General features: G+C 43.9%; 1 protein-coding gene across 1 annotated transcript in view; it reads right to left on the bottom strand.

The window, feature by feature from the left end:
- The window catches only part of Ranbp9 (RAN binding protein 9), a 79,759-nt gene extending 58,590 nt beyond the window's left edge, over positions 1–21,169 (bottom strand). Inside the window, exons 1-2 of the mRNA XM_021179981.3 lie at positions 20,411–21,169; positions 673–784 (exon numbers count right to left, since the gene is read on the bottom strand). Of these exons, the coding sequence (XP_021035640.2) occupies positions 673–784; positions 20,411–20,927 (629 nt within the window). The 5' untranslated portion in view covers positions 20,928–21,169. The remainder of the gene's footprint in view (positions 1–672; positions 785–20,410) is intronic.
- Positions 21,170–22,253: the final 1,084 nt, after the last annotated feature.

The raw sequence follows: 22,253 nt of genomic DNA, 5'->3' as shown, positions 1-22,253 counted from the left end.
TTCTGAGTTCGAGGCCAGCCTGGTCTACAAAGTGAGTTCCAGGACAGCCAGGACTATAGAGAAACCCTGTCTCGAAAAACCAAAAAAAAAAAAAAAAAAGATGATTTTGGTTAAGGCCCAAACTGTATATGTAACAGCCCAATAAGTGACTCTAGTGTACATTTACCATAAGGGCACTAAACCAAAGCTGGTGCCACAGTCAACCAGAGAGTTTTCACTCTGAAGCTTCCACACCATGCACTAACCTCCTCTAGGAAGCTCGGAATCAAGAACACAAAAGCATCCTCTTTCCAAGTAATACCTCAAATCGCACACCCCAAGCCCTTCAAGATACCTGACGAGCCACTTACTGATTTTGACTAAACAAATTGTACAAGATCTAGCTTCTCGGCGGAATTTACAGAAAAGTGAGTCGCTCTACTGCTTAAATCTCAACTCTCAGCTTTAATAATGACCCTGCCAGAAAGACTGTTAAAATCATGAGCTAAAGCTTTAGTTCAACTAGTACTTAACCAGAACCAGAACCAATACTGCAGTATTTAGAGTCTATTTTTCCAAAACCAAGATTTTCAAGATTACAACTTCCCAATTATAGCATACACATGTATGAATCATTTCAAATGTAAATATCCAGGAATAGAAATGGTTATGCCAACCAAAATTTACACTTACCCATCTCTTCCCTTACTGACAATTTTTACTTCAAAATAATAAATCCCACAGGCTGCTGGTATTGGATGCGTGGCTCGAACAGATGCTGCATCTTTGGGGGTTTTACCATGACCTGCCCGTGAAAAAGAACAAACCACAAATGAAATTTTCTAATGAAAATCTTAAACAATTCAAGAAAATAAAGCACTTGGATGAAATTTAATTCTGTTATCATCATTTCAAGTAACTGAAAGACATAATGAAACATTTACCATTACAACAAACCCAATATGAAAAGTAGCTGAAGCTGCCCAAAGAACTCTTCATACTATCACAGGCTATATTGAGAGTTCAGAATCTGTCCAGGCCGTGGAGTACACACCTTTAATCCTAGAAGTTGGAAGGCAGATAGATCTCTGTGAGTTCAAGGCCAGCCTGGTCTACAGAGTAAGTTCTAGATCAGCCAGAGCTACACAGAAAAGCCCTGTCTTGAAAAACAAAAAAGAACGAAAATAAAAGTTCTGGGTTTGTTTTAAAGATTTGAAAAAAATATTTACTTATTGTGTGAGTGTTTGCATGTATGTGTGCCACCCGTGTGCCTGCTGCCAAGGCCAGAAGCAGGTGCTGGGTCCCTTGGAACTGCAGCTATAGGCTACTGTGAAGTTGCCATGTGGGCACTGGGAATCAAACTCAAGGCCTCTACAGACTACTGAGCTATCTCTCTGGTCCCCAAATTAGGGAAATTTAAGGTTACGTTTTAAGTTATTCTTGATTGGAAGTACATGAGATAATGATCTTAATTTTATCAGATCTAGATCTGCATTTAATTTGTAACATTTCTATATATTCTTCTGCAAAATGGACCACTTTTTAAACTGGAGATATCTGTAAGATCACATAATTTTAAATAAACTATATTAACAGATACAACTCATTAAGAATTTATAATTCCTGGGAACAGAACACCCATGGAAGGAGTTACAGAGACAAAGTTTGGAGCTGAGACGAAAGGATGGACCATCTAGAGACTGCCATATCCAGAGATCCATCCCATGATCAGCATCCAAACGCTGACACCATTGCATTCACTAGCAAGATTTTGCTGAAAGGACCCAGATATAGCTGTCTCTTGTGAGACTATGCCGGGGCCTAGCAAACACAGAAGTAGATGCTCACAGTCAGCTAGTGAATGGATCACAGGGCCCCCAATGGAGGAGCTGGAGAAAGTACAGAAGGAGCTGAAGGGATCCGCAACCCTATGGGTGGAACAACATTATGAACTAACCAGTACCCCGGAGCTCTTGCCTCTAGCTGCATATGTATCAAAAGATGGCCTGGTCGGCCATCACTGGAAAGAGAGGCCCATTGGACATTCAAACTTTATATGCCCCAGTACAGGGGAATGCCAGGGCCAAAAAAATGGGAATGGGTGGGTAGGGAAGTGGGGGGGAGGGTATGGGGGACTTTTGGGATAGCATTGGAAATGTAATTGAGGAAAAGATGTAATAAAAAATATTAAAAAAAAGAAGAAAAAAAAGAATTTATAATTCCATTATTTGATATATTCTTAGAATTTCTGAATAGAGACTGACCCACAATTCTTGAGTCAAGATAGTCTACAGGAAAGTACAGCTTTTTATTTTTTCTGATTTTAAGAAATAACATAGCGGGGCAGTGGTGGCGCATGCCTTTAATCCCAGCACTTGGGAGGCAGAGGCAGGCGGATTTCTGAGTTTGAGGCCAGCCTGCTCTGCTCTACAGAGTGAGATCCAGGACAGCCAGGGCTATACAAAGAAACCCTGTCTTGAAAAACCAAAGGAAACAAAAAGAAACAAAAAGAAAAGAACACAATGCTGTCAACATTACAGACCACCTGTTGAGCAATGGCTTTTAAACTTTCTTAAAAAAAAAAATTATTTTATGTATGTGAGTACACTGTAGCTGTACAGATGGTTGTGAGCCACCATGTGGTTGCTGGGATTTGAACTCAGGACCTTCGGAAGAGCAGTCAGTGCTCTTTATCCTCTGAAACATCTCGCCAGCCTGCTTTTAAACTTTCTAAACTTGTCATTCCTCATCTCTAATTCCAATGCTTTCCATCATTCACAGTCACCTTACTTTATTTACTAATTATTCACTCCTTCTCCGAGATTGAAATGATCCTGAAAGCTGAGGTGGGCAAGCATGAGCATGTGAAACTGTCCGTGTCCAGAAGTGTGCAAAGGAAGCAGACAGAGAAGGGACTGAGCAGTGATGGGCAAACACCTGCTCTTGTAGAGACACAAGGACTCACAGACAGACACTTACACACAGACATGCCCATATATACCTAATTAAAAACCAAAATACAAAATTAAAAAAAAAATAGGCAGGACTCAGCAATAGCTCGTAAGAAATACTCAGAATGTGAGTGAATCAGATCTCCATCCCCCAGGAGCGCTTGAGAAAACTCTCCCCACTATGCAAGTGGCGTGAAGAGGTCTGTGTCACACAGTACAGCTGTCATTTACCATCCTTTACGGACAGCAGAGTTCTCCAACTCACCACAGTTGCTCTAAAACTAAATACTGCTTTCAAGTAAAAAATTATATCTTGTGACATACAACACACACAAATGAGGTATGACTCTTAGCATTCACTTTACCAAATTACTAACATATGCCTTATCATTTAAAGAGCCATGTTTACCATTGCAATGCCAAGTACTACATGTTCACTGGCTCAAAAGAAACTGAACTGAGTGGATTCAGTCAGGCTACTCCTTTTTTTACGATGCTGGTGGTGGTGACAGGGATCAAAGCAGGACCTAAATATGCCTTTCCATTCCTTTCTATTAACATTAAAACCAATCTTCTTATTTCTGTATGCTTGTGTGATGTATATGTATAAGGGGAATATGTATGTGCCACAACACACATGTGGTGATCAGAGGACAACATCCAGGACTCAGTTCTCCCCTTCCACTGTGAGTCCTAAAAACTGAACTCAGCTATCAGACTTTCTGAGCCATTTCACCAGCCCTCCATGAAAATTTTTGATAAAGGCAAAAGTAAGACTCAGCCCTATGAGAGTCAATGAAGTCAGCTAGGAAGAAAAAAAAAAAAAAAATGGAAGCAGCAAAATGCAGCCACCTTTCCACAGCCCATGATTTTAGCATACGTAGGTAACAGATTTAACATTGAGCAAGAAAAAACTAACTGCACAAATATGCAAAACAGTCACGTGTGTATGTGTATTTATGGGGTGCATATGTGAGGGTGTGTGCATGCATGTAGAGGCCAGAGATCGCCCACCTCAAGTATTGTTCCAAAGGTAGCATCAACCATTTGGGAAGAGACTCTCACTAGCTTGGAATGCAACACAGTAAAATACACTGGCTGGCCAGAGATATGTCAAGCTATGTATCCCCAGGACTGGAATTACAGTGCAGGCCACCATCCATGCAGCTGGCTTTTTAAAAATGTGTGTCCTGAGGATCAAACTCAAGCTCACACACTGTGTAGTATGCACTTTACCAACTGAGCTATGTATCTCCCCAACCGTAATACACACAATAAGTACTGAATAAACAGACATTTATTGAATTGCAGTAACAATGAAATAGCTTTTCAGTAAAAATATCTTCAAATAATTAGGTTACCTCATGCAGTATTCATGCAAACTAAATGCACATTTACAAATTAGACAGCCATAGTTGGGCCTCCTCCCTATGAACTATTGGCCAGCAAGGCCTCTATGGCCCCTAAAACAATTGTTTGCCATTGCCTAACCTAGATGGTTAAGACTATTACCACAGACAAGCTTTAGTTATAGCACACAGACACCAAGTTGGAGCTGAGCTGGACACTTCTTCCCTACTGGTCATAGTCCCAAAAGGTGCTGTGCAGGCTGCTGGGGGACAGAGTCCTCCTCACCTGTGGATGCTGTATGATGCTCTAATACTGACCTGCCAGGCACCTTGTGCCTAGTGGTGAAATAAACAGTAGTGGCATCATCAACGACACACACTTTTTGATTGGAGGTCTACTCATACCTGATTCTATAAACCTGGCCGAAAGGCCATGGCTGAGAAGGACACCGGTTCTAGTGGGAAACTACTACTATTGTTTTGCTAACTGGACCATGATGTGTCTGTAAATTGGCTTCTAAGCTTTTATGTTTATGCCCATAGACTAGTGCTGCTGTCAGCTTTGGTCAAGAATTGAGAGTAAGTAATCACCGAATGTTCAACCCTAATGGAAATCTATGTTACCTTCTCCAAGGCTCAAGGAACATCACAGAAGAGATATGGAAAGAATGTTAAGAGCTAGAGGAAGGAGTGGACTACTATGAATTGCTGTGTTATAAGCATGGCACAGCAAACAGGATTACCTGCACAAGCTTGGGTCTGTCAACATTGTGTTTCAAAGGAAAGAGCTACATGCAGTTAATGGTTATTAGGTGACAGAGAGACATTTTTCTTCAGAGGTGTAGCCATTGATAAGATGTTCTTGCTCCTGTAAAGAACCCATCACCCAAGCTGTATAAGTAACCCTAATAAAACTCACTGGTTTAAACACACACACACACACACACAGAGGCAGGTGGTAAAGGGCATTAGTTGGAAGAAGGAAGAAAGGGAGATAGTGGGTGGAAGAAAGGGAGATAGTGGGCATAGAACAAGGGAGAAAACCCTGACTACACATTCTTTTTTTTTTTTAAAATATTTTTTTAATTACATATTTTCCTCAATTACATTTCCAATGCTATCCCAAAAGTCCCCCCACTCCCCTACCCACCCATTCCCACTTTTGGCCCTGGCGTTCCCCTGTACTTGGGGCATATAAAGTTTGTGTGTCCAATGGGCCTCTCTTTCCACTGATGGCCGACTAGGCCATCTTTTGATACATATGCAGCTAGTCAAGAGCTCCAGGGTACTGGTTAGTTCATATTGTTGTTGCACCTACAGGGTTGCAGATCCCTTTAACTCCTTGGATACTTTCTCTAGCTCCTCCATTGGGGGCCCTGTGATCCATCCAATAGCTGACTGTGAGCATCCACCTATGTGTTTGCTAGGCCCTGGCCTAGTCTGACAAGAGACAGCTATATCAGGGTCCTTTCAGCAAATTCTTGCTAGTGTATGCAATGGTGCTGACTACACATTCTAACTGGAATTCTAAATCAATTATTTTATTATTGGGTTTTTATAATAAACAGTAAATTTTGGCAGCGACCAAAACTTATTTTAATTTACCAAAAATTTTATTCTAACAAAAATAAAGTTTCTAGTAGTAACCACAACTTCTAGGAGTAATCTCAAGATATACTTAAGAAATAACAGTTATCTAGTACAGTAAAAAACAAAACACTGCTTTAAGAACATTGTATTTAGTAACTTGTTTAATATTCAAAACAATCCAATGGAAAAGTATTATGCAGCCTCACTTCACAACACAGAAAACAAAGGGAGAGAAACCATGTCTGTTTTAGAACCCTGATGATTTGGGGTTCTGAAGCCAGGATACGTGCTACAGTTTAAATTCAAGAAGCCCGATCCAGCAAGAGCTCTGACCCCACATGAAAGGTTATGGACATGGAGAATTCTGGGCATCACTTCACCTCTATCCCCATCTATTCTTCAAGGCAGAGGAATTCTGGAAGGAATACAACTTCTCAAAGTGGTAGGTACTTTTGTATGGAATGTTCTCATTCAACACTGGTAACATAGGATTTATCTATCATCATTTTTTTAACTGAAACTTTTACAAAGATGATGATATGATTTTTTCCAAATTGGTAGACTCATGTTAAATCTATGCAATTAAAATCCCATGTCTTCATTTTGCAAAACACCTGTAAGTTCTTTACAATTTTAGATCTTTCAAAAATCCTTTGTTATGTGTTCCTAGAACATTATAGACTAGATCTGTGTGAAAATTAAAATGACTTGATTCATTATTAAATTGAAAAGTTACAGGTGGCCTAACATGTACAATGCTCTAGGTCAATGGTTCTCAACCTTCCTGATGCTACTCATCATACTGTTGTGGCCTTCAACCATAAAATTATTTTGTTGCCACTCTATAACTGTAATTATGCTACTGTTATGAATTGTAGTGTAAATATCTGATATGTGACCCCTGTGAACACACCCATAGCAGTTTCAACCCACAGGTTGGGAACCACTGCTCTAGGTCAATCCCCAGTTCCATTAAAAACAAATAGAATAAATGGATGGATCTGGAGGACATCATCCTAAGCAAGGTAACCCAATCACAAAAGAAGACACATGATATTCACTCACTGATAAGTGGATATTAGCCCAGAAGCTCAAAATATCCAAATACAAATTCCAAAACACATGAAACTCAAGAAGAAGGAAGACCAAAGTATGGATACTTCAATCCTTCTTAGAAGGGGGAACAAAATACTCATGGAAGGAGTTACAGAGACAAAGTGTGACACAGAGACAGAAGGAATGTCCATCTAGAAACTGCCCCACCTTGGGATCCATCCCATCAACAACCACCAAACCCAGACACTATTGCAGATGCCAACAAGAGCTTGCTGACAGGAGGCTGATATAGCTGTCTCCTGAGAGGCTTTGCCAGCGCCTGACTAATACAGAAGTGGATGCTCACAGAGCATAGGGTCCCCAATGAAGGAGCTAGAGAAAGTACCCAAGGAGCTGAAGGGGTTTGCAGCCCCCTAGTAGGAACAACAATATGAACTAACCAGTAACCTCTTGAGCTCTCTGGGACTAAACCACCAACCAAAGAAAACACATGGAGGGACCCGTGACTCTAGCTGTGTATGTAGCAGAGGATGGCCTAGTCGGTCATCAAGTGAAGGAGAGGCCCTTGGTCCTGTGAAGGTTCTATGCCCCAGTATAGGGAAATGCCTGGACCAGGAAGCGGGAGTGGGTGGGTTGGGAGCAGGAGGAGGCGGGATAGGATAGGGCATTTTCAGAGGTGGAAGCTAGGAAAGGGGATAGCATTTGAAATGTAAACAAAGAAAATATCTAATTAAAAAAAAAAAAAGAGCCGGGCGTGGTGGTGCATGCCTTTAATTCCAGTACTTGGGAGGCAGAGGCAGGCGGATTTCTGAGTTTGAGGCCAGCCTGGTCTACAAAGTGAGTTCCAGGACAGCCGGGACTTTACAGAGAAACCCTGTCTCGAAAAAAAAAAATCGAATTTGGGAAGTGTTGGGAGTGTGACTCAGCTTGTAGAGCAAATGCCTAGCATGTTCAAGGCCCCAGGCTCAATTCCCAGCACAGGAAATAAAGATATAAATAAACAACAACAAAAATACAACTTTGAAAAAAATTAGTGTTATCTCTTAGACAAAGCTAGTAAGATCAGATACACTGAGCCTGTCTCTAACTTGCTCCTCAGATACAAGATTATTATTTTAAAGTCTGTAGTTTTTAAAAAAAAAAAAGAAGAGAAGAGAGGAGTCATGCCCAGAAGTACAAGTTTGTCATTTCACTGAGGCAGGAGGATGGAAATTCATTGCTTAGCCTAGAAACTGAATCTAAGTTCAACCTGGGCTAGTTGGTGAGATCCTATCTCAAAATAAAATGTAAAAGGAGGCTAGGGATACAGTGGTATCCTAACACAGGCAAGAAGGCCCTAAATTCAATCCCTACTGGGGGATGACATCCAAACAGGACCACAGACAGATACCCACACTCTTTCTGAGTATGGCTTCATGAATCTCACTTAAAATCTTTTTTTTTTTAATGTTGGGAAATGGGGGGATGTGTCATGTATCAGAGAATAACTTTATAGGGTCATCCTTTCCTTCCACTTCTGTGCAGGTTCTAGGGATCTAACTCTGGTCTTCAGGTTTCATAGCAAGTGCTTTCACCTACTGAGCCTTCATGCTGATTCCCAATTTTAAATCTTTTCAGACAGGATCTCACTATGTAACTGTGGCTATCCTGGATCTCACATATATATAAACCAGGATAACCTCACACTAGAGATCCGCCTGCCTCTGCCTCTCAAGTACCACTAAACCCTGCTAGATTTAAATCTTTGTAACTGCAAAGCCCTCAATGCTAATTAGATGTTTATATAAATCTACAAGAAAATTACTTTAAATAACATTACTTTAAAACTCTAAAGCTAGCAAGACTAGCTCTTGTTAGACTATATTCAACAATCTGTTGATTCCATTTACCTGAAAGGGGAAAAGTTGAATAAAACCCATTCCTATCTACTCTTCAACAGCCAGCCAGCCAGCCAGCCAGTTAATACCTTTCTGGAAAGAGTTAAGTCTGCCTTCTCACACAATCCCTTAAGAGATACCACTGAAACACTCCCTCCGAAGCCCCGCCACTAGCCTAGAAGACATACTGCTGCAACTCCTTGCTGGCCCTGTCTTCTGGATGCTCCTTTCCTTTTCTGTTCTAGCCACAGTAGTGTGCTGCTCCTGTAACTGGAAAGCTGTCCTTCCTTAGGTTGCTCAGGTCCTCACCACACTTGACTGTGGAGGAACTTCAATCCAGCAACATGGCTGCTCTGGCAAGGGATCACATCCAGAGACCCTGTAGGTCTATGAAATCTGGCCACACACATCATAGATTACAGTATGATCTGGCTGGAATACAGACACACCCTTAACAGTACAGACTTCCCTAACAATGAACGTAAAGTTAGTTTGCAGAAGGAAGCAGCCATGTTTTAAGGTGATGCCTAATTGAAAGGCAGACAAAGTGACAAATCAGAGAAGGATTTGACAGAATGAGTCAGAGATAGGATATTCTCACAAAAACAGCACAGGAAAGAGGCTACTTAAGAGCAGTGCAGGGAGAGAAATGGAGGGGGGGGGCAGTTTTACACAGACAGTTTTACAGAGAGAACAAGGTAGACACAGGTGAAAACATAATGCCAGAGAATAATAAGCCAGAAGATTAGAACGTATTGCCAAGCAAAATTAATATGAGACCAAGCAGAGCAATTCAGTCAGAAGCCAAGAGAAGGCAGATTGAATCAGTCATCTTAAAAGATCAGACTGTACAGAGGCTAGATAGAAGCTTCAAGGCCTAAGCCTAGGAATAATTAGAACAGAGAAAGACATGTTCTGGCCTCGGCCCAAACTGTGTAATCATACAGTTTGGGTAAGGCTTCCATCTCAACCTTCATTTGAGGACATAAAAGTGACATTTACACTTTAGACCTTGGCTCAAGCTTATCTGTCTCCAACACTGGCTAACTTCTGACTTGGTCTTACCTCATTTTTACACACTCTTTCAGCAGCATGTGTCTCTCTTATATGACACTAGTATGCTAGTTCTTATTTGTGATTATCATAGGCTTTCTACTCCAAATTAAAGCACACCTTCCCAGACCTACATTCTAGATTCTGGCACCTACCTGCAACTATTCCACCTCAGAAATACTAAATTCTAACCAGGCCTGTTCTGCTACAATAAAATATATCCCTTAAATACAAATTAGTTCACTTGCATTAAATATGGGAATGGTGCTAGCATAATATGCCACTTACTATGTATCAGTTTTCTTAATAACTGATAAATTTTTTAAAGCTTAGCAATATACAACAAAGGCCTTGAAGAGAAAGAGCTGGGATTCTTACAAAAGAATATCCCTGTGGTGCACAGCATTTCAGGAACCACTAAGCATGCCACTATGTTAAGACATCACCATCAGGGCAATACAGCAAGGGTCACAGGTTAGAGGTGCTAGTAAGGTTTCTTCTATGAGTACAAATTCACCCATCTCACTTCCACCACACATGTACAACAGTATGAGAAGCTAAAAGTATGAGAAAATTAGCCCACAATCCCTCAAGATAGACTTTTACCAAGTAAAGTTCAGGATACAGTTTGAGTTTGCTTTGCTCTTACCTAGACTCCATTAGTTTCTAAAGTTACTGAGGTCACACTTTCCCCTTCTCCCTAAGGTTATTTCAAACATGTGTTATCCAGTTAAGATTATTTTATCAAGCTGGGTAGAGTGCTTTAAATCTTCAATCGCAGCATTCAGGAGGCAGAGGCAGAGAATCCTGAGTTCAAAGTTGTTTTCAGCTTCATAGTGAGTTCAAGGCCAGCCTGGGCTATATGAGACCCTATCACAGTAGTTCTCAACCTTCCCATTGTTGTGACCCTTTAATATGGTTTGCTCATGTGGTGGTGACCCCAAACCCTAAAATCATTTCATTGCTACTTTATTACTCTAATTGTGCTAGTTATAAATTATAAGGCAGGAGCTAGGTGGTGGTGTTGCACGCCTTTAATCCCAGCACTTGAGAGGCAGAGGCAGGTGGATTTCTGAGTTCGAGGCCAGTTTGGTCTATAGAGTGAGTTCCAGGACAGCCAGGGCTATACAGAGAAACCCTCAGGGAAAAAAAAAAAAATTATATATATATATATGGCAGGATATCCAACATGGAATCCCTGTGAAAGGGTTGTTTCTCTCTCTCTCTCTCTCTCTCTCTCTCTCTCTCTCTCTCTCTCTCTCACACACACACACACACACACACACACACACACACCAGCAAAGTGGTTAAGAACCACTGCCCTATCAGAAAGAACAGGAGAGAAGTGATTGGTGGAGAAGGAAGATGGGGAAGGAGAATGAAAGGGGATGGAAAGAACCTAGACTATTTTATCAAACTGGGCCTGGTGGTGTTGGCCTGTTGCCCTGGCTACTCAGGGTGTTGAAGAAAGAGGCTTGCAAAATCAATGACTACTTGGGCAACTTATATAGACCCTGTCTCAAAACAAAAATTAAAACAGGCTAGGGATATAGCACAGTGGTAAACCATTTATCCAGAATGCACTGAAACTCTAATACAAAGTAAATTGCATTCTTCATTCTACCCTGGAATGTTTGCCTGTCTCCTAAAATGACTTGTGTTCATTATGGGTCTTAGTATTATACGGTTTGTCTAAGTCACAGTACCATGTCTCCACAACTACAGTACGGAACAAGATATTCTCATTGTCCTAAAAATACCTTCCATGCTTAATCTATTTGATACCATTTCTTGAATGACCACTTTTTCCAGTCTCCACAGTTTTGCCCTTTGTACTAAGTCCTTTTAGACAGGATGCCTTCACTTAGGAATATGTAGTTCAAATTGATACATGTCTGCTTGACCTGATGACTCATTTCATTAGTCACTGATAATATCCCACGAAATCAAACTTAAGTCTCTTGATCCCATCACCAATTACTGAGAGGTATCTTAGTCGCTACCACTGTTTAAAGACCATAAGTAAATCTACTGCAGATACTGATGCAGGGCAGAGGTGTAGTTCAGTTATAGTCTTGTCTCCAAAGCCCAATTTGGAGGGGCAAAATTAGTTCAGATGCAAGTTTCTGTGAGGTTTAAGTAAGAGCATACTGGCAATACAGCTGCTGGGGAGTAGGGTAAAAATATATTTGGCTTTGTCAGAAACTGCCAAACCATTTCCAAAGTGGCTGTATCATTTTGTATCCCCACTAACAATAATGTGAGTTCCTGTTGTTAGGTGTCCTCAGCAGCAACTGGCACGCTGTCAGGCTATCATTACAGTTTAGCCAACCTAATGCACGTATAGTTCCTTTTTTCATTTCAATTAACCAGGTCAAGCACTTACACCTTGAAGCAGGATCTAAGGCTGCAGTCAGCCACATGCAATACTGGCAAAAATGCCAGTGAAGACTGAAGTAGGCTTGTAGACCATTAGGACTGTGATAGCTGCAGTGCTCTGCTGCAGTGTTAAAATGTTCCACACTCTTAAGTAACTACCCCAGCCCCAGGCTTCCAGAGTTCTGTTATTTTTAACACACAGCTGTGTGGAAAACAGTTTTCTCAGCAATGCATTTGTGGCACAGGAGCAGGAATGTATGCCTGTTGTCTTCCCACTTTAAACTTTAACTCTCTAAATCTTTCCTTGGGAGTTTTCCCTTCTTCGAGGACAAGCTTTCATGAGAATCTCTTACAAGGCCTCAAATGCCCTTCATGCGCCTATCCTTCCACCACTCATACAAGCAAAGCCTGGGCCAGGGCCTTTCCTTAGGATCAGTCACCTTTCCTGCTATGGCCCAGACCTCAGCCTCTTCTGAAAAGTCTAACAATGTAGCAAATACTGACACTGTGAAACTTAGAATACCACCTGCCCTTTCCCAGGGCTACCTAGATATCTTTAGTCAAACTGTTTCCATTATTCTAAAAGGCTCGCCCACATATTTATTCTTCATTGGCAGCAAGCTTTTAAGTTCATTTTGTGAAGAAAAATGGAGGCCATTAGATGTGGTCATAGTCAGCTCTCCGCTCTGCTACCCCAAAGTGGTCTGTGTCCACACTGATCTAAGTCTTCCACTACTTTAAGAGGGAGAAAAGGAACTCTCCTCTCTAAGACACACCTGTGCTCCAAAAACACTCCCAGTGGCCTTGACCTCATCAGCCCTCAAGCTTGCTTTAATTTCACCTCAAGCTTTATGATGTGCCCACAATAAACACATTTTTCTCACAAAGCTGTGCCTCTGTTATAAACCATTGCTGTTGTCAGTATTATCATTAAGGTTGGGAATGAATAACTTGAACTAAAATCCCAGTCTCATACCAATGTTAACATCATTTCAGTTTTAGCCACAACTAAATTAAGATCAACTTAGAAATGACATAACTGTTGTCACCATGCTTTCAGATTTTAAGGGAAGTCTTGATTATGTGGGATTTGCATCTACCTTGATGACATCAGAATCTAGCCTTCAGTTAAAATGGAACCAACTATCCATTATTAAAAATAAAAAACATTTCTTTCCATATCCTCTCTACTTGAACCCCTCCCCCCACTTATTCTTTTAATCCCTGACACTTGAGTTTTGCTCCCATCATGGAATACAAACTCCTCTCCCTAAGGCTACCATGGCCTCAGTCCAACCCCAGGGATAAACTTTCCTGGCCTAATCGACTAGACACCACTGCACCAGGAGCCTCTCTCTTCCTCCTCTCTCATTCCCTCCGCTCAGCCCCTTGGGCACTACTCTTCTCTCCACTCATCCTCCACAAACCCTTGTCTTCTTGGGCCCCCATGTGCTCTTCACGATGCAGTAAGTGTTCTGCCTCTGCCACAGCTTTCTCTCTCCACACAAACACTCTCAGGTCAACTACCACCCCAAGGTGAGTCCTAAAGCTGTGCTAACAGACACCCCTCTTCCCAACCCTTTCCCAGGAGGCAGTGCCTCACACTGCTCCTAATGAAGAAAGTGGGGCTCAGACTATGTTGGTCCCACAGTACTGCATTTTATATCTACCCTCACTCCGAACTAAATCAACACAGGTGTTATGGTTTTGCTGTAAACTCGCCCTCACAGGTATGTGTTTGAAATTGATCCCTTGCTGTTAGCTCTATTTGGGAAGGCTCCACAGCCTTTAAGAGGTAGCATCCATTGAGCTAGAACCCATGAGTGGCTGGGAGTGGGTCAGAGGCCAGAGAAGCTCTCCTTCCAGCCTAACTGCTTCCTGATCCGCAGTGACAGACGCAACCAGCCTCACTTGCCAGCTGCCACCCTGGACCCCTCTATGCCTTCCCCACTATGGAGGGCTGGGGACCCTTTCAAGAGTGGACAGAAGAAACCCGATCCTCCCCCATGTTGCTTCTGTCTGTTACGTTTGTCACAGTGATGAGAAAAGTTACTAGCACCCCACCTGAAGCTCACCATGCAAACAGTAACGACCCAGGAAAAGCTCTAGCCAATAAACTGAGAAGTAGCTCAGCAGGCACCATCCTTCCCCCAGACTTCAAAGGAGAAGATAAACAAACCATAGGGAAAGACTCAAAACCTGCAACTGTAGCTGAGTCTCAGCTACAGAGTAGGCACAGCCTTGTGAAAGTCCATGTAAAGAACCCAGATTCCAAAACAATTACTCTGCTCTTTCTGTAAGGCTCCCCCCACCCCCAACCTTCGCATCTCCTGGTTTCCATGAAGAACGAAGATTGAGATTCACATTTCTGAGGCTTGGCATGGGGGCACAAATCTTTAATTTCAGCATTCAGAAGGCTGAGAGGCAAGTGGATCTCTGAGTTCAAGGCCAGCCTGGTCTACATAGCAAGTTCCAGGCCAGCTAAGGCTACACTTGCGACAATCTATCTTAGAAACAAAAGGTTCCCATTTTTACTTATCCTCAGGGATATTAAAATACAGTGCTACAGTGCTAACATCTTCCAAAATCTATTTGATTCAAGACTTAAAGAACTCAATAGATCTAGGAACCCAATCCTCCTTGATTTCTCTCATTAGTCCTCATATCTCAGTATTGCCTTCAAAATCTCACAGATATATCTGCTTTTCTCTACCCCTTCCCATCTATCTTTCAACCAGTTGTGTAGTCTGACAAAAATAAAATTGAGCCAGGCACTTCCTATTTGAAATCTCTGGACGATTCTCCAGCTCCTATACAATAAGGTCTCAGCTTAATAAATGTTCATTCACTAAGGTCCCTCCCTTCATGCTTCCAGATCCAACCCCTTGGAACAATGACTGCCCCCCATGCTTTTGATCTTCCTTCCTTCACCCAGTCACACACTTCACTCTCATCTTTTAAGCTTGACCACTGGACTTCTCCAAGAAACTGCAGGTTCTCAACCTTTGGGGGGGCCAAACTACCCTTTCACAGGGTCACCTAAGACCACAGGAAAACAGGGATTTACATTGTGATGGTAACAGTAGCAGAATTACAGTTATGAAGTAGCAACTGAAATAATTTTATGGCTGGAATCACCACAGCATGAGGAACTGTGTTAACGGTTAGGACATGAGAAGTACTGCAATCCTTTCCAGGGTCAGCCTGAGTTAGATACTATCTTCCACTGTACCCTTCTAACATTTTTCTTACTATTCCATTTTATGTCCTTGAGTTCTGAGGTCAATGACAGTATTTTAATCATTTTTAAGGACAGAAACCAGTACCAAGTAAACATGTCAAAAAGGGTTAAGCGAAAGAATGAGCTGAGTAAACAAGGTATACATACAAACTTACCAGAATTTTCTACCCTATACTCATTATTGCCACTTACGTTTTTTTCTGAGTATAATTATTAAATATAATCAAAGCCAATTATCAAATTTTAGCAAAAAGATACAGGGAAAACTCAGTTCACTTTTAATTTCTTTGATTTTCGTGTTTTGATACAAGATCATACTCTGAAGGCCAGGCTGGCCTACAAAGTCCACCTCTACCTGCCACATATCCTGAGATTACAGGTATTCACCACCATGCCCAGTATAAATTCTCTGATTTTTAACATTCTCTTAAATCACCCCTTTATAGCTTGAGTGTGAGTGAGTGTATGAGTGTGCATAGGAAATGAGGTGTCTTCCTCAGCCACTCTTCAGTGTTATTTTATGATCTCTCACTGAATCCAGAACGGGCCGTTTTCTGGCTGATAACTCCCCACACCTGTGTTCATGGGGCCAGCCTCCCTCTGGCCTCAATCACACACCCACACACCCTGGAGTTTCGGGCACAGACTGACACAACCTGCTTTCCTGTGCGTGGTGGTGATCGGAGCTCCTGTCCTCATGCTTGTATAGGAACCACTTTATCCACTAAGCAATCTTCTCAGCACCCTTGCAATCTTTAACAGACCTCTTCCTTGTAAGCAAATGATTGTTAAAATACTCGTTCAGACTTCAGGTGTGCTAGAAGAATGGCTCACTGAATAGGAGTGCTGCTAATGACTTCAATTCCCTAGGACCAACAACAAGAAAACCAACTTTTCAAGTTGTCCCCTGACCTCCACATGTGCATGCCTATAACATGCAACCACAAAGCCTGCATGCACACACATACATAAAAAAGGTAGTAAGGAAAAAAACTACAAAAATGTTCAGTGATGGTATTTAGTAAGGGTTAAAAAGTAATAACTGCTGGGACTTGGGGAGATGGCTCAGCAACTGCAGAGAGCTTGACGCTCGCTCTCCCAGGACCAGCGTTTGGTTCTTAGCACCTACACCAAGTGGGTCACAACTGCCTGTAACTCCAGGGGATCCAGTGCCCTCTTCTGGACACCAGGGCACATGCACTCAGGCGTACATACGTCCCCTGACCAAGCCAACTAAAAACAGTATCTACTTATTAAGATATTGCTAAAGATGCTTCAGTTAAAAGGTATAATTCACCATTTCATCCCTTCCTTGGTCTACCAAGGTTCAATTCTTTGACATCTGTCCTAAGCATTTTAAGACAGGAGTACCAAAGCGCCCACCTTTTCTGAAGCATTACTAAATTTCAGTTCACCTTTCCCCTAGTTTCAGAAATACCCTTGATGTCAAGTGTCTTTCAGAAATGAGAGATTAACTTACACAAATGGAAAGATGTAGTAAGAATGAAACAAAGATCACAAAATTTGGTGACAGCAAAAATTACATTTCTTTAAATTTTTAAAAAATGTACTTATTTTTTTGCGTGTAGAAGTGTTCTCCCCACATTCATGTATGTGTTCCTGGTGCCCAGAGAGGTCAGAAGAGGGCATCAGATTCCCTGGAACTGTAGTTAAGGATGGCTGTAAGTCACCATGTGAGTGCTAGGAATTAAACCCAAGTCCTCTGTAAGCTCAACAAGTGCTCCTAACAGATGAGCTGACTCTTCAGCCCCACACAATTAATTTTCAATCCTAGGTAACTAGTGACTTGAAAATTCTAACCTTCAGGTTCGACACCTTCCCACTTAACACACTGACTTGGGTAGGATCTGTTAGTCTCAGTAAAGCATCCTGATAGTGAATGAGTAAGGGGGTTGGGAAGGGGAGGGAGTGGGAGGGGGGGTGAGTGATAAAATTGGGTATTAAAACATTAGGCTCACCAAATCCAATATCATAGTCATTAAATATTTCTTTAATATTCATCAAAAATAAAGTTATTATTAAGTCTAAACCTGTCACTTTAAAAATTAATACTGACAATTTTTTAAAATAAGAGGGCTATCCCCAAGTGTAAGGACACGTGCCAACAAGACTGATGGCCTGGATTAGATCCCTAGGACCCACATGGAAGAAAGAGAAAACCCACTCCCACAAGATGTCCTCTGAGCTCCATACCTGTACCATGCCACACAGACAGGAACGAACAGGAACACACACACACACACACACACACACACACACAGTGTAAAAAGGAAAGAACACACGCCTTTAATCCCAGCACTCGGGAGGCTGAGGCAGGCGGATTTCTGAGTTCGAGGCCAGCCTGGGCTACAGAGTGAGTTCTAGGACAGCCACGACTACACAGAGAAACCCTGTCTCAAAAAACCAAAAAAAAAAAAAAAAAAAAAAAAGGAAAGAACTCACCATACACTGTTCTATAGATACCGAGACTCTTCTGTAATTCAATGCACTTTATCTAGCCATCTATCAATGTTAACACAGTGCCTTCAGGTCACTAAAGATAATCAGCATTCTCAATTTAGAAAAACATTTTAGACACAGGATGTGTTCAGAGGAAAAGAAAGAAATGATTATAATTCTTTGGAAACAAGTATGATCAACCTTTTAAAATTTTATTTTTTATTTTTTTTGGTTTTTCGAGGCAGGGTTTCTCTGTGTAGCCTTGGCTGTCCTGGAACTCACTTTGTAGACCAGGCTGGCCTCGAACTCAGAAATCCGCCTGCCTCTGCCTCCCGAGTGCTGGGATTAAAGGCTTTTTTATAACACAGAAAAATACAAATAGTAATAAGAACACAAGAATACATTACATAAAACATCTCCCCTTAAATGAGCTTTGTAAGTTTTACTATTCACTACCTACAGCACCACCTTTTGCTGCTGAAGTCAAAGCTGCCCCATGGACCTGGTGTCCTCTCAGAAGACACCCAGAAAAAACAGCAATGACAGAAAGCAGACTTTAAATAACAAGGCTAGATGAAGGCTTGGAAAAGAGACAGTCTTTGTAATTCTGGAAAGGGAGACAAAGAGGAGAGAAAAATGGGGAAAGGGATGACAACAACGAATCTGTCCTCCAGAACCCATGCTCTATGTTTATGAAACAGCGAGGTTTCCAGAAAGTGAGTCTCAACGTTACACAACACAGTGTAATAAAAAGGCCGACAGAAAGAGTACCTGCGACAACAGTATCCTAACACTGGAACCCCAAGCACACAAGCATGCATTTGGCTTTGGCCCAGATGATTCATTTTACATAAAAGAAGTAAACACCACTAAGCAAGGTGTATCTATCACAAGGCTAAGTAAGCCATAATCACGAGGTTTAAGCGAAAATTCCTTACCGAGTATCCAGCTCAACTCCCACACCACTCAGAAGAGGCTGAGGCCCTCTCTTGTGACATACCTAGTATCACCAGTGACTGCTAGGACTCAGGAAAGCTAGGATTCTTTGTTCACTAATCTCCCCTACACACACACAGTCTCTGCCTTTACAAGCTTTTTATTTACTATAAACTACAAATTTAAAATGATAAAGTTTTGTCAAATCTAACAAAAGCAAATTCTGGCTGCCAAAACAGAAGTAAACACTTCATAACATAGCACTCACTGTTCACACAAATTTTAAAACAAAATTAAGTAACAATCCACAAGGAAAGCAACAAAATGTCCTAACTAAAAGGAAGAGAAAAAAAAAAACTTCAGTATTTTGAAATTTTCAGCCACTTACAGCAAGGAACATAACGTTCAAAATAATAAGTACTTCTTTGGATCTATGGCAAGAATAAAAAGGAATGTTCAACAAGGCCCATCTTTGTGTAGATTCTTTACAGCCAAAGCATTCAGCAGATTTCTGTTGCCATAAGCGTTTCTAATTAAATAGTAGCCGATTTGTTGAGAGTCTTCGCAAACCCTGTTCTGAATTCTTTCAGAATCTTACAGCAAGGTTGTTTATATCCTCACTAGGAGCCAAAGACCCTTCCTTTAGAGCCAATCAAAATGAGCCTGCTTAGAATGTAAAATCCTCTGCTTTAGATTTGGGCCTAAAACACCCACTGTGTTCAAACTGATATCACTGCATTTTTTCTTTACCCCTTCCACACAGCTAAACTTGACGTATACCATTAATCTGAGCTACATTTCAAAAACTCCTACTGGCATTTATAATCTTCTATACAACCAGTTTGCTTAAAGCTTTTTTTAACCTAGGAAAAAGTGGGGATGGGAGAAAGCAGCAGCCTAAGGTGGTTAACTTTGTTAAGTGCAGGTGCAAAATATAAGCCAGTTTTTTGTTTTTTTTTTTGAAAATGCTAATCCGTATGTTTTAAAACCCTTGTTTTCAACAAAACTCCATGTAACACCAACCCGGAAACACGGAGCATTTCCAATCCGGAGTTTGGGGTGGGGGGGTCTGCTCCCCGAAGTAAACAGGGAATCCTGAGGTTCCTCTCCCAGTTGCTTTCAGTAAGGTGCAATGATGGCCAACTTGGGCCCCTTGTCCTTTTGTCCCCCTAGACAATCTCTGGCCTAATTTGGGACAAATCCTCCACTGATCACGCCTCCCTCCCCCTCCTGTGGATCTCTGCTCTCCCTTAATTAGAAACTGTACCTCGGAATCGTGCCTCTCACCCCTGCTGCGTAAGAGGAGATGGCCTGACCCTCCACCTGGAGAACAATGTAACCCAACTCCGGCCCATAGATTTATCTCCAGGAAATCAGAAGGTGCGATGTGTCTGGTCATCCCGGATTCCCTCAAAGCGTCCAGCTCCGGGCCTAGGGATCCCAGCTCCTTCCCACCTGGGACCCCACTCTCATCTTCCCTCGCCCACAGAGCCTCGCCCCGCACCGTCGGATCTCTCCGCCGGACCCCGCGCCCCGTACCTTTGTAGTGCACCCGCAGGTTGTTCTGCGAGAGGCCGATGTAGCTGAACTTATCCTTCGGGCTCCAGGACCGGGGCAGCGGCGTCTCCTGCTCATCCACAGCCGGGTAGAGGCGCTTCAGCCGCCTCTGCAGCTCCTTCTCCTGCTCGTTGAGGGCCGAGTCGCCGTGCGGGAAAGGGGCAGCGGCGCTGCTGCCCGCCGCCAGGCCCGCGACCGGGACGCCTGCGGCCGGGCCGGGGCCCACCGCCAGGCCGGGCGGCGCGGTGGCGGTGGCGGCCGCCGAGGCGGGGGGCGGCGGCGCGGCGGTGGCCGGGGGAGGCGGCGGCGGCGGCGGCGGGTGGAGCAGCAGGGCGGCCGCTGCGGCCCCCAAGCCTCCACCGGGCGAGCCGGCCGGGGAGGAGCCGGCGCTGGCGGCCGCGGCCGCGGGCAGGGCGACTCCGGAGCCCGGGGCCCCGGCGGCGGGCGGCGGCGGCGGCGGCTGCTGTTGCGGCGGCGGCGGCGGCGGCTGCCCGGACATCCCGGCCGCGACTCAGCCTGCGGCACCTCCACTCGTCCCTGCTTCCTCCTGCGCTTCCCGGGGGCGCTGTCGCTGCGGCCGCCGGCACCAGGCGCCCAGAGTTCGCCCGCCCCGGAAGCAGGCGGCGGGCCGCGCGGCCCGGCGGAGCGCGGCGGTTGAGGAGACCGACCGCGGGCGGGCGCGAGGGAGCGTTGGCCGGGCGCTGGCGGGCACGCGACCCGGAGCGATGCGGTGGGACGGCGAGGGGAGCGGGCGGAAGGGCGCGCGGCCCTGGGCGACGCGGTGAAGCGGAGAAGAGAGGCTGCGAGGAGGTGCGAGCGGCCGCGGCGGCCGCTGCTCTCGCGGCTGTTTCCCGGCGGGCGAGCGAGCGAGCGGGCGGGCGGGCGGCGCGAGACGCTGCGCGCGGGCGGCGCCAGGCGAGGAGGCGGGCCGCGGCGCGAGGGGCGGGCCGGGTGCGCGCGCGGACGGCCTTCTCCGCGGCCTGGGGCTCGCCGGCGCGGGCGCGGGCGCGGGTTCGGCCGCGGGCCTCCGGTGGCTGCGGGATCCTAGCTGCGCCGACCGGCGGCCTCGTCGCGTCTCGACGCGCGGTCCCCCTCAGCCGCCCGGAGGCCGCGGCGCACCCAGGCGAGAGCAATCGAGCCCTGCTGCGCCGCCGGGAGCTGAGCCCGGGGTTTCTAACGCCTTAACGCCTAGCTAGCGGGTCAATAAAGGGCCCTTGGAAACCATATCTGAAGGCGAAGTCTCCCGCTTCAAGGAGTGACCCTCTCGTTAATTAATTAATTTATGAGGAGTCCGAGTGAACTTAATGGGGGAGAAACAGCCACGTTAGGAATACCAATCAAGACGGGCAGATCGTCAAAGGGCAGGAACGCGGACTGTGTGTGCGTTTAGGAAGGGCTTCTGGAGACAGACGTCAAAACATTTTATAAGCTCATTAATTCTCATCATAGGCCTCTTTGTTAGGTAGCAGAGAATTATGCCCATTTTAAAAAAAAAAAAACATGGAAATATTTACTGAGGTCAGCAGAGTTTTTTAAAAAAAGGAGACTTCCTACTTTGCAATTCTCAGTAGAGTGCTTGGTCAACCCGTGTGGCACAATTTGCCAAGTGTTGCTCTCTGACCCCCACATAGCATTACTAGTCTGTTTTCGGCACTTCCCTTTGTTTAACTTACCCTTTCCTTAGCCCGGCAAAAATCAGGCTTCACTCCCATAAGCTACATGGTACAGATTCCGATGGTGTGTTAGCTTCCGGAGATGATATGCTGGCTCTAATTGGACCGTATAAGCATAGAATGGTTGGTTAATAGAGAACTAGTTACTATTT

Source organism: Mus caroli, unplaced genomic scaffold (genome assembly GCF_978045245.1).
Source record: "Mus caroli unplaced genomic scaffold, Mus_caroli_1 scaffold_15, whole genome shotgun sequence".
NCBI classification, from domain to species: domain Eukaryota; kingdom Metazoa; phylum Chordata; class Mammalia; order Rodentia; family Muridae; genus Mus; species Mus caroli.
Note: the sequence above shows the minus strand (reverse complement) of the source record. Positions and strands in the feature narration are given on the sequence as shown.